This window comes from Sesamum indicum, linkage group LG11 (genome assembly GCF_000512975.1).
Source record: "Sesamum indicum cultivar Zhongzhi No. 13 linkage group LG11, S_indicum_v1.0, whole genome shotgun sequence".
NCBI lineage: Eukaryota > Viridiplantae > Streptophyta > Magnoliopsida > Lamiales > Pedaliaceae > Sesamum > Sesamum indicum.
Genome location: NC_026155.1, coordinates 5098383 through 5110552, shown reverse-complemented (window position 1 = coordinate 5110552; position 12170 = coordinate 5098383). Strand labels below are relative to the sequence as shown.

General features: G+C 33.8%; 1 protein-coding gene across 2 annotated transcripts in view; it reads left to right on the top strand.

Moving 5' to 3' along the window:
* LOC105173765 (beta-glucosidase 12-like) overlaps positions 305-12170 on the top strand; it is a 16635-nt gene continuing 4769 nt past the window's right edge. The window contains exons 1-12 of one of the 2 annotated variants that reach the window (XM_020697689.1): positions 305-578; positions 720-789; positions 1942-2000; positions 2578-2653; positions 3944-4021; positions 4143-4230; positions 4442-4604; positions 5232-5347; positions 5485-5699; positions 6833-6867; positions 6939-7038; positions 7469-7571. In XM_020697689.1, coding sequence (XP_020553348.1) covers positions 414-578; positions 720-789; positions 1942-2000; positions 2578-2653; positions 3944-4021; positions 4143-4230; positions 4442-4604; positions 5232-5347; positions 5485-5699; positions 6833-6867; positions 6939-7038; positions 7469-7571 — 1268 coding nt within the window. In that variant the 5' untranslated portion in view covers positions 305-413. Of the gene's footprint in view, positions 579-719; positions 790-1941; positions 2001-2577; positions 2654-3943; positions 4022-4142; positions 4231-4345; positions 4605-5231; positions 5348-5484; positions 5700-6832; positions 6868-6938; positions 7039-7468; positions 7572-12170 lie in introns of both variants that reach the window. The other variant, XM_011095646.2, reaches the window with a different exon arrangement.

Sequence of the window (12170 nt, the reverse complement as noted above, 5' to 3'; positions counted from 1 at the left end):
AGTACGCTATGTTTCTTCTTGTTAACAGAAAGTGATTCAGCATTCCATATAATTTATATGTGATATTCCACAGCTATACCCCTTTCTGTATAATGCTGAAGACGTGATCAAATGGGTTTCGGTCCACCCAACATAAACACGAGAATGCTATTATAATAGTAATGATATATATCTTTTGCAAATTGTTGACATTGTTATATATATATCTCTATTTAAATAACATAATAAGTCTGATGACAAATTTATTTGTATAATATATGGGAAGAAGAGGCATCAGATATTGTTTAAGAAGAGACATCATGTTCCTGTAGGAGCACACCAAACTTGACTTCTTCCCAAACTTCACCGCTTCTAGATCCACTTTCTGCGCTTATATCGGTTCGGTGGTCGACCGCTGCAAAATAAGAAAAGCCATGGCAATTAGACCAGGTCATATCACTCTAAAAGTTGTGATATTGCTGGTTTGCTCGTCATTTGCAAGCACAAGGCTTGGATTAACATTTGATGATCTGCCGCCTATCAACCGCAGCAACTTCCCGTTGGACTTCATATTCGGAGCTGGTTCATCTGCCTATCAAGTAAACTGATGACTATTTTCTGCATTAATTAGCTTTCAACTTTCGTTTCTTAGACATTGAAATTTTTGTTTTCTTGTCGGTCATGTAAGACTTTTAATATATATGTGATATTTGTTGTGCATGCGGTGATATTGTTAATAGTATGAGGGGGCTGCATTTGAAGGTGGAAGAGGAACAAGTATATGGGACACTTACACCCACAACTTTCCAGGTTTCTTTACTTTCTACTAGTTCTTGTTCATATACATAGGGTATGGTAGGATCATATACTATATAGGATAAATTACATCTTTAGTCCAAATCGATTTCGATCCATAATCTTTACAAATTATTATGTTTTTTGTCTGACTGTTGAAATTTGTATTAAAACTAACCGAATTTGAGAACACGGCCATGTTGGAGAATACGGCTAAGATGTTTGAAATGAAGCAATTTTTGCACGAACAAGTCTGAAGAACACGAGTTGGCCGTGTTCTTAGAATTGAAGTTTTCGGTGAATTCATCATAGATTTTTAATGAGTGTCTTACACTAGTTAAATTTGAATTATTATTAAAATATTATGTGGTAACTTATTTTTCTTGATGTTTACCATATCATATCACATATTATACTAGTTAAATTACATCTAACCTATTTTTTTACGAATAAACTACATGAAATTTTTGTTATTATCATATCTGCGAAATCATTGCTACCACAGCACAAAAGAAGAAGGAATAATTACGAATAAACTACACGAATTGATATAATATTTTCTTGTACTTCAATTTTTTTTCTTCCATATGACCTAAATATGACTTGTCATGTCGTTCGACATCCCATGTTTTGCTAAATAATCCTTGTAGATTAAAAATTATAATTTTATTTATTTTTTAAAAAATTTTAGTTTTTTATGGACTAAATGGATAATTTTTTCATAATCTTTAAATTTTTTTCATCCACCCTGTTCGATTTTTTTGTAAGTTTTTTATTTTTTTAAAAAAATAAAATTTACAGTAAGGGCAAAGTTCACAATTTCATACATCCATCCAAGAATGACATAATTTCATAAAAAATTAGGGAATAACTGTAAATTTTCAAACAATGATAGAGTATTTGTAATTATTGGCCCCACCCTACATCTGTTTGTAATAGCGGAACCCATGATTAATGATTGCATTTGGAGTCTTGTGTAAAATAATAAGTGATATACAAGAAAATCACTGTAAATATCTATTTTTCTTGTTAAAAATATTGTTAATGATTTCAAAAGAACAAGAAGTTTTTTTCATGGTCTGCTAAAATGTACTGAAAAAGATTACAATAATATTGCTCACGTTTTCTTCTTTATTGAAATAATGAAACACACAAGTTTATATGCAGGTGAAATATCCGATGGGAGCAATGGCGATGTGGCTGACAACTTCTATTATCTATATAAGGTAATTTCTCAATTATGAAGAATTTTATTTTTGATAATATGAAAGCATGAGCGATGTAAGAGTAGTCACTAACCAATAGCCATTTATTAATTCGCAATTTTTTTTTTCTTTGGTGAAATTTGAATAAATCATAGGGTAAGAAGGATTTGTACATTTGGTGATTAATTGGAATTCAATGATGTCGAATTCCGATTAAGTAGAAAATAGTATTTTTGTACCATAAATTAGGTTCAATTTATTTCTGATCTCATTCATTATGGAGTTAGTATTTTTAGTCCCACAATTTATAAAAATAAGTATTTTTGGTCCTCATCCACTTCTTTTATCTATAATTTAATGGTGTAGGACATGTGGGTGTTAAGTATTTTAGTCCCACCTGACGATTTTTTGTATTGCTTCTACTTGGTTTCAACTTACAGAGTTATAGGAAGGCTATGATTCATTTTTTTGTGAGAGAATACATAAATTCCCCTTTCTTTGCCCTAATTATGGCTTCAACTGGCTGACGTTTGAAATTTTTTTCAATTTGTCTAACATTAATTTCTAATTCCTCGTGACAATTAATCTAATGTGGCAGGATGACATAAAACTGATGAAGTATATAGGATTGGATGCCTTTAGAATGTCCATATCCTGGTCACGAATATTACCTCGTAAGACAGTTTATCATTATCATCATTGTTATTTAAGTTTAGCAACCAAACTTAACTGATCAATTTGAAAATTTATAAAGCAGAAAATTATAAGTTGAAAATAGTGTTGTTTTGTTTGCGAATACCATATGCTTTTGAACCGTTTATATCAAATTGATTTAAATAAAAAATTATAAAAAGTTTCTTCCCAGCTTTTGCAATTTATAGATAAAACATTAAGTATTAAGTTGTTTTCTCAAACACTTTAACCTTAACTTTTTTTTTCACATTTTGTCTTTATTTTCAAACAATTCCAATTTTCGCTAATACTTAATTTAAAATTTTTTTTACAACATGTTCCCACTAAAAAAGTATAAATTCCTGCAAACACCCCAAAAAAAATGTACAACGAAAAATACTAAAACACTAAAACGAATAATGAATATTTAATTTTGAAAGTTGTCCTAAGTATTTGATAAAAACTTTGAAAGGAAGCTTCTTTAACTTCTAAAATAAGAATAAGAGGGTGTTTGGTTGAGTTTATAAGCTCCTCGAAATATCTTATACGATGTTTAAAGCTTATAATTAAGCTCTTCAAAATTATTTGAAAATTTTCTTTCTGAAAAGTTTAAAAAATCTTAAAATAAAATATTTTGGATCTTATAAGCTCTTTAGAGAAAAGGTAATTTTATCTAATTTTTTTAAAATATCTTTTGAGCTCCTTAATCTTAATATCCAATAAACAAAATGGCAGTCATAATTTTGTTAATATTTTACGTTTGCATTTCAGACAATTGACGTTTCTCCCCCCCGAATAAAAATGATCTATTTATACAATTTTAATTTATTTGTTTGATGGATTAATTCTTCCATTATTATTGCAACATGAAGAGCTTGTTGTGCCAAACGTTCAAACAACTTATCTCTTGCATCCTATTCATCCAACACTTTAAGAACTTATTTTTAAAATGAGATTAAAAATTTTTAAACTTTGAAATATCTTATAAGATGTAGGAGCTTATAAGAATTTTTCAAATAAGCGTACCCAAACACCTTCTTAATTAGAATACTTATATACCCCTTGGAGATTGAATGAGTTCCTATCTTTTTATTTTTTAATATTTTGAAAATTACCATAAATTTATCCAAACATTTTGAACCATTTAGCTAAAAATAAGATCTAATACTTAGAAATTCGTAAGTACCTTATAAAATGTAAAAATTATAAGATCCTTTATATAATTCTAACCAATATATCCTTTTTAATTTATTCTATCTCGACTTTGTTCTTGATTACTTAATTATTCTTAGGTGGGAAGCTAAGCAGGGGAGTGAACAAGGAAGGGATTGACTTTTACAACAATGTCCTCAATGAGCTCATCGCAAATGGTGAAAAAATTTATATATCTGATTGCTTAGATTATTTCTTGAACTTTATATATCTCCTTCTCATTTAAGTTTTTCTTTTATTTTATTTTTTTCCTTTTTGTATCTTGTGATAAATGAACAGGTATAACACCGTTTGTGACTCTGTTTCATTGGGATCTTCCTCAAGCGCTAGAGGATGAATATACAGGATTTTTAAGTCCTCTCATTATGTGAGCCAATTCATACAATTTTTATCTTTAAAAGATGCACGCACGAAAATAAATAGAATTAAGACAAATATACCACAAGAAAAGAAGAGCTAAGCATGGTATATTATGTTGGCAGTAACGACTTTAGAGATTTTGCGGAGCTTTGCTTTAAAAAATTTGGTGATCGTGTTAAGCATTGGATCACAATTAACGAACCACATTCTTACGCTAGTTGTGGCTATGATGGAGGCTTTGTCGATAACATGGCACCTGGGAGGTGCTCCTCTAGGGCAATTTGTTCGCAGGGGGATTCAGCAACTGAGCCTTATATCGCCGCTCATCATCTACTCCTATCCCATGCAACAGCAGCCAAATTGTACAAGAAGAAATATCAGGTTAAATATAATTTGAATATTATTTCATTCATGAAACAAGCTTGTGCATGCACAAATTAGTAAGAGACTAAATAAATCGAGTTAAATCAAAGGGTTCATCAAGTAGTATTTATATAATTTGTTAATAAAAACTTAGTTTAGAAGTACGCATGGAGTACTTGTATTGTACTTTAAAGTTCTGATTCAAACTCAATCTTAGTTCTATTCAATTATTCACATAGTACGCATAATGTATGTTTTATAATAAAAGTGATAATTATATATATATATATATATATTAGAAAATTAAAGTGTCAATAAGTATCGTATTATATATAATAATACTGGACTAACTTGTTGTTAGTTGTTAAATAAAAATATTTCATATTGATAATTGTAATCGATTTATTCAAAAAATAATATTTCATCGTTTTCACTTCTTAAAGAAAAAACCAATGAAACAACAAATTTTGATAAACGTACATTAAATAAGATAAATACCAAAACACGGCCTGTGAATAAACTCATGATTCCTTAATACGTACGTTAGGTACTTTCTCATGCACGTATTCGACATGCCATTCGTTATTGCCTGTACCTCTAATGTTAAACTCTTGAATAATGTTAGAAGATTTTTATTATGTTCAGCCGATTCAAAGAGGAGAAATAGGAATAACACTAAGCACTATTTGGATGGTTCCATATTCAAGCAGCGAACTCGACGTTAAAGCAGCACAACGAGCTCTTGATTTTAAGTACGGATGGTGGGTAATTAAATACATATATATATATGTATATAAGTTTAAAAGCATATGTGATTATCTTTAAATTTACTTGTCACAAATCGAAACCAATTTCAGACAGTTTCGTACTGCTTCGAAGCAATTTTGGTATTGTGCAGGTTCATCCACCCATTAGTTTATGGAGAATATCCACAAATCATGCAACTCCTTGTGGGAAGTCGACTGCCAAAATTCACCAACAAGCAAATTGAGATGCTTAAAGGATCCTTTGATTTCTTAGGACTAAATTATTACACTGGGAACTATGCTGCTGATATTGCTGTTCGCAGTGGAAACGTTAGCAGCACAGCAGATAGTATGGTCCGTCTTTCAAGTAAGTTTTCAATTCTAAGAATTTCATTCAATTATGTGTATGCATGGAACCATATGAACTCATGTATTTATAATCCAAACCCTATCCTTTACAGTTGGACCAATTATTTAAAGTATTTTTTAAATATAATACTTGAAAATTAGTATCAGACTACATTCTGTGTGCAAGAAATTAATATTATTGATGAAGAACTAAGTATTTAATAATTTACATATACATGTTTTATTATCTTAAAAGAAGAATTCCAAATATATTTGTTTCTATTAAATATGTAGAAAGTATAAAGTATGTTTATTCAAATCAGTCCTTTCTTTAGGTAGGAAAAACGATTTTTTTTTTTTTTATATTTTTGTATGTTGGGTATGATGTAATTATTTTGTATGAATAATGAAAATTTTGATGTCTTGTGAATATAGTATTAACACATTGCTTTAATTTCAAATAAATAGTCCAAATTATTTCAATTTTAAAAAATTAAAAAAATTAAGATTATGAATAAATTTTATAAAATTTATCTAATCTGAAAACATAGTCAGAGAATCTAAGTCAGCAATTTTTATAATTTTGATTTATTTTAACTATAATACAACTGAAAAATAAAAATATAATAAGAGACTGCTTATTTTAAGTTAAGTGATATGTTATTATATATTCACAGGAGTTCAAAAATTTCGTTATTCACATAAGATAATCGCATTATTTAGCATACTAAAAGATAAAAGAGTTGTTTAATTTGATAATTTTACAAACTTAAAAGATAAAAGTGAGAAAATAAACATAAATTAACCATTTTATCTTCTATAACGTCAAAATCCGGGCATATTTTCGCCAGAGAGTGGTCAAATGGACCAAATTGAGACAAAAATAAAATTTAAAGATGTTGTTAAGAAATAAACTTAAGCGAGTAATTAAAGTATACCTAAACAAAATATTTTTATAATCCACCAAAGTTTCTCTTATATCCCATTAAATTGAAAAACTAAAACTCATATGCATCGCATTAAATTCAAAACCTAAAACTCATTTGTATTTCCATAAATATATATGTGTGATGTAGGTACCATTTGGTCACAACCCTTACTTTCATAGAATGATCCATACCCTAATGTTGTTCTTCTTATTTATTTTAACAGCGGATGATATCAATGGTGTGCCCATCGGGGAACCTGTAAGTTGTTATCAAGAAAACTAAGTCTTTTTTCAATTGTTCTTGTAATAATTTAGTCTAATAATTTTCAGACTGGAACCATGTTCCTTGTGTACCCCAAAGGACTCTATGATCTTCTACTCTATACCAAAAAGAAATACAAGAATCCAACCATTTATATCACAGAAACCGGTAAGTCGAATCACCATACTCTTTAGAGTATAATTGTAATTGTGCATCATGTATATATTTGTGAAAATATTCGACAATATGTCAGTCCAAGAATTTATCAATTTTTTAAATTTAGGACGATTTTTGTTGGAATTTTTAAGCTCTCATTTTTATACTCTCACGTAATATGTACATGGAAAATTGAATGCGTTTGAAAAATTCAAATAGAAAAAACCATCATTTTGGGAAAATTAACAAGTTCGTTGATTTATTAAATCAACTTTTCACGGGATTAAGATTGCCAAACCATCAAATATAGGAGACGAAAATTGCAATTAAATCGATTCTTTCAGTTGTATTTTTCTTATGCTAAAACATTATTATTTAGTTGCCTGTTTACATATATAGAGAGATGGATGTTTTCATTTATTTTCTTCTGCACTATTGTAAGGTTTTTCTGCTCTCAAAGATGGAAATATTGAACATGCTGTCAAAGATCTCCAGAGAATTAATTTCTACAATAGTCATTTTTGGGTTGTTCGGGAAGCAATTAAGTAAGTATAACTTTCATAATCAAAATTCATAGATATTTTTTTTCCATATGTCTAAAATCCATTCTTCGTAGTTTCACTAGAAGAAATATGATTATAATTTTGTCATGGTTTGTTACAATAGTCATCAAAGACATAAAAATCATGATAAATACTAATTAACTATAGATAAAATCATAATAAATATTTTGACCATAGCTAAAACTGCGGCCAATATTAACTAATTTTTGTTAAAATTTAAATTTTTACATTAATATTGTTTGACCATCTTACATAATATTCGTTTACCATGACTCCAAAATTGTAGTAATTTTTGACATAGCAAATATTCCATTTTATCTGCTAAAATAAAAATAAAATATTCCATTTTCTATGGAGTTTCCTTTTCAAGGACATTCCTAATTGATAAAGTCATTTTTCCTACAATGAGTTGTTCACCTAAAAATTTTACCATTACAATTGCACCTTCAATTATTTTTTTTATTATATAATTAGATCCCTAGAATTCAATATTTATTGAAATAAATAGAAAAGGAATTTATATATTTAAAGACACTTTTGACCGTATTTAAGACAAAAACCATATTTTTAGATTCAAATTTTAAGTCCATGTAAAATATTTAGATGTACATATGTCACTTAAGAATTTCGATCATTATCGTTCCTCCTAAATTTTCACTCACAGATATTATTTTTTATTCCTAAATTTAAGAAAATCAAGTTTTCTGCTAGAAATAGATTTTTTTTTAAATATAAACAGTTGATTGATTGATTTTATATGATTAAGGTAACTAACATAATTGATGCGTGTGATTTTAGCACGTGTCCAAAGTCCTTTGGATTTCGATGTTGGATTTGGGCTAATTGAGTGAAAGCATTTGAGAAAAAGAGCCTACAAAACAACACGTTAGCACACCAATCCTTAAGTTAGTTCCGAATTTAGAAGTGAATAAATATAGAGGTAAATTATAATGAGAAATTGAAGTAGAAATAAGAATTTTTTTAAGTAAAATATAGCTCGAACACGAGTTAAGAAGTAGCAGAGAGATAGCGAGAGAATTTCCAAATTATTAAAGGGAGGTCTGTTGAAGGATGCCGCCCATATTTATAGAGGGGGAGTCCCTCTTCGCAGGAACTCTGGACAGGGCTGCGTAATCGAGAAGGAATGTGAAATTTTGCTGGATAAGGTCGCACCTTATCCCCTTCTTGAGCAGCACGTCTATGGATGAAGAAGGACTCCCTCTTCGTGAGGAGTCCAGTTTCTTGAGGACACCTCTCTTCTTCCGGATTGGTGTTGGAAGGGTGCAGCAAGCCTTCGTACTGGGCCTTCTTCTTGGGCTGAACTTGGTGCAGCAGGCTTTTTTCTAAGATAGACTCTGTGTGATGGGCTCCTTTTTGGACTATGCCTAGTGGACTTCCCCCTATGACCGTTCTTGCTGCAGGGGGACTCCTCCTTGGTCTAAGCTCGACACTCTCGGGCGGGCTGCCTCCATCATGGGCTTATGGGCCTGACTTGGGCTTGGGATTTCTACTTGGGCCAAACGGTATTGGGCCACACCCATCATTCAGTCCCTCCTACTCTAAGGAGGAAGGATGCCTCCTAGCTCCTTAGAGTAGGAGCCCATGTATCACTGGAAGAAGGAACTCGTCTTCTTTAGCCTAACTCTTCCTTAGGCCTGACTTGGAGCTTGAAGGAAGGAGGGTGCTCCCTAACTCTTGATGTGGGGGTTCCTATAGCCTGGAAAGGTGGGACCCGTTTTCGTTAGCTTGGTGCCTGTCTTTTGTAGAAAGTGAATCCCCAACCTTTTGTCAGGCCGATTTGACGGCTGTAATTATAACAGGGGCGCGTTCCTTTCGTAATTGCAGCAACAACGTCTGGCGACCTCTCTCCCATGCGCGTGGTAATCGCCCTCACTCTAGCGGTTACCAAGAGAACATGGGTTAAACCTCCTCCATTGCCAGCTTTTGATTTCCTTCCTCTTCTTCATTCAAAAAGTTCTCTTTAAGGCACCAGGATCTCCTTCTAGTCTTCGTCTTTCTTTGTAAGTATTTTCTTTTCGTCTCCTTAGAGTTTCGTCTTTTCTTGAAAATTGTCTTCGTCCAGCGAGTCTGTTCGCTTCATTAAGGAGACATTCTTGGCGATGATCGCTCAAAGGTGACTTCTAAGAGGACAGACCCTATTCTGCCTTGTTTGGAAGGGGCCAGAGGAGGAGCCTAAGGCACGCCACTGCAACTGCCCGCCAGTTGATAGATGAGGACACATATTACGAAGAGGGGGAGAACAAAGGTGAAGGTTCTTCCCCTGAGGAGGAGAGGGGGGTAAGGTCCTGGTCTGAGGAGGTAAGGACACCTGAGTCTTCTTCAGAGGATAAGGCATCCAGGTCTCCTTTAGGAGAGGAAGACGGGTCAGTCCTTCTAAGGAACGAGGAGAGTAGGAGAGGGCTCCTCAGTCACCAAAAGACTAGGAGTTGTCTACTCTACAAACCTCCTTCGTAGACCAACTTCTTCAAGAATGTCATGTTCCTCCTTTCTTCTTGTATATACCCCTTCTCCCATAAGTCACCCTTTTCATCCTCCTCCTAACTATTTATATCTTTTTGCTGCACAACTACGGTCGAGTTTATGTTTTCCTATTCCTCTTTTTTATTCTAAAGTTGCAAGAATGTTTCAAGTTCCTCTAAATCAGTTGGCTCCAAATTCTTTCAAGATTTTGACTGGATTTTTTATAGTTCTTCGTTTCTGAGGTCATCCTAAAACTGGTCACCTTTTTGCTAAACGTTATTGCCTTGAAAAGGCTGAAAAAGGGTTCTTCTATTTTGTTCCTCGAGAAGGGGTATCCTTTTTGCATCTACCACATCCTCCTAAGCAAAGGAAAAAAAATGGTTATTTTTATGTCCTTCCTCCTCATGCTTGGTCTTTGAGTAATGGATCTATAAGGCCCCTTCCCCTGTGTATGCGGACCAAGGACAGCAGCCTTGTCCTCCTTGTTGAATAAGTTGAATGTGTCCCCCTATGATTGCCAGTCCCTAGTTGATGAGAGGTTGGTGGGGACTCGGGATGGCCCCTAAAACAAAGACCTTGGGGAATTTCTTCGGTATTTTTTTTCTACCTGTTATTGTCTTTCATTCTTCATGCTTTCTTGAAGTATTGATCTTCTATGTTTGTGTGTGAAGAACATAATGTCTAGCAAACTTATGAGGAATCACGTAGTGGGAGGCCGAGTTGGTGGAACCCTAACTCCAAAATCTTCTAAGGGGGCCGTTGCTTCCAATAATGCAAGAGGTAAACGTCCTTCCTCCTCATTCTCTCTTGGTCCTGTGGCTAGGAGTTCTTCAAAGAAACCTCGCACAGGCTCTATGGGGGCCCCCTCCTTCCCGTACTTCCTCTATGCCCCCTGTCGTTCCTCCTTCCAAGGAAGAAGTGGATACCCTTTCTAGATCTTCCCGTGCCTCTTCTGTCTGCCTCCACAGCCGCCATTTGCTTTACTAGGATAGGGGGAAGACCTCCTCAGTGGCAGACTTGAGGAAAGGGATCTTATCTTTTGGGAACAAGGAGCTCTTGTCCTCTCCCGAAGGAGAAGTTGAAAGGGATGGAAGATCTCTACATCTTCATAGTACCCTTCTTTCTATATTTTTCTTCCTTTGTTGTGTCAATTCTCTTGATGGTTCTTGCTTTTAGTAGGCGGCCTCTGTTTATGACAGGGGTTCCCCTTATTCCTCCAAAAGATTCTCAAAACGGAAGTTGGAGGATAAGGTGGAACGCTTGGGAAGCGAAAATGTAAAACTGAGGGAGCCCAAGATGTAGTTGAAGAGCCGCTGCCAGTAATTGGAGAGGGAGGTGAGGAAGTTGTAGAAGGAGGCAACTAGTCACGAGAGCGCATTCAAAATGGAGGTGATGGATTTTCCTCATTCAGAGGAGGGAAAGAATTACTTGGAGGCCTACTAGGGAAGCCGCCTGAAGGAGTACAAGAGGTCTGTAGAATATCAATAGGTGGCCAAGATAACGGGACCCTACTTCGAGCATGGCTTCTTAGCCTGCAAATATCAGTTTCAAGCTCTATACAAGAGAGAACCTTCCTTCCTTGATCTTGCCACAGCTCTATACAATGTGCCTGATCCCTATGCTGAACCCTCTATCCCAAAAGAGGGAAACCTCCCCCCATATTCAGTTTCCGTTATCTCTTGACTCTTTATATGTACTTTTTCTTAGCGTCGTGCTGATCCTTGGAAAAGATGCAGAAGGAGACTTGGATAATTTAATGGGGGAGCTAGAGGTAGAAGTGAGGAGTCCCCTAAATGAAACAATTGATTCCATAGAAGGGGATCTCCCAGGTGGGGTCTAGTTTCCCGCTAGTTTTAGTGTGTCCACTCTTTGCAATATAAGGTCCCCTACATGAAAACACAGTGCCTTTACGCTCCTATTGTGGGCATTGATCATGGTATTCTTGTATCTTCGAATACGAATGAAAGCTCTTTTCCTCAATTCTTCGATAAGGTCCAGATTTTTCTTCAATAATTCTGTATTATTTTCTTTAGAGAAGTGTAGGATCCTATGGGATGATACTCCCAACTCTGCTGGATTAATTGCCTTTGTCCCTTGCAC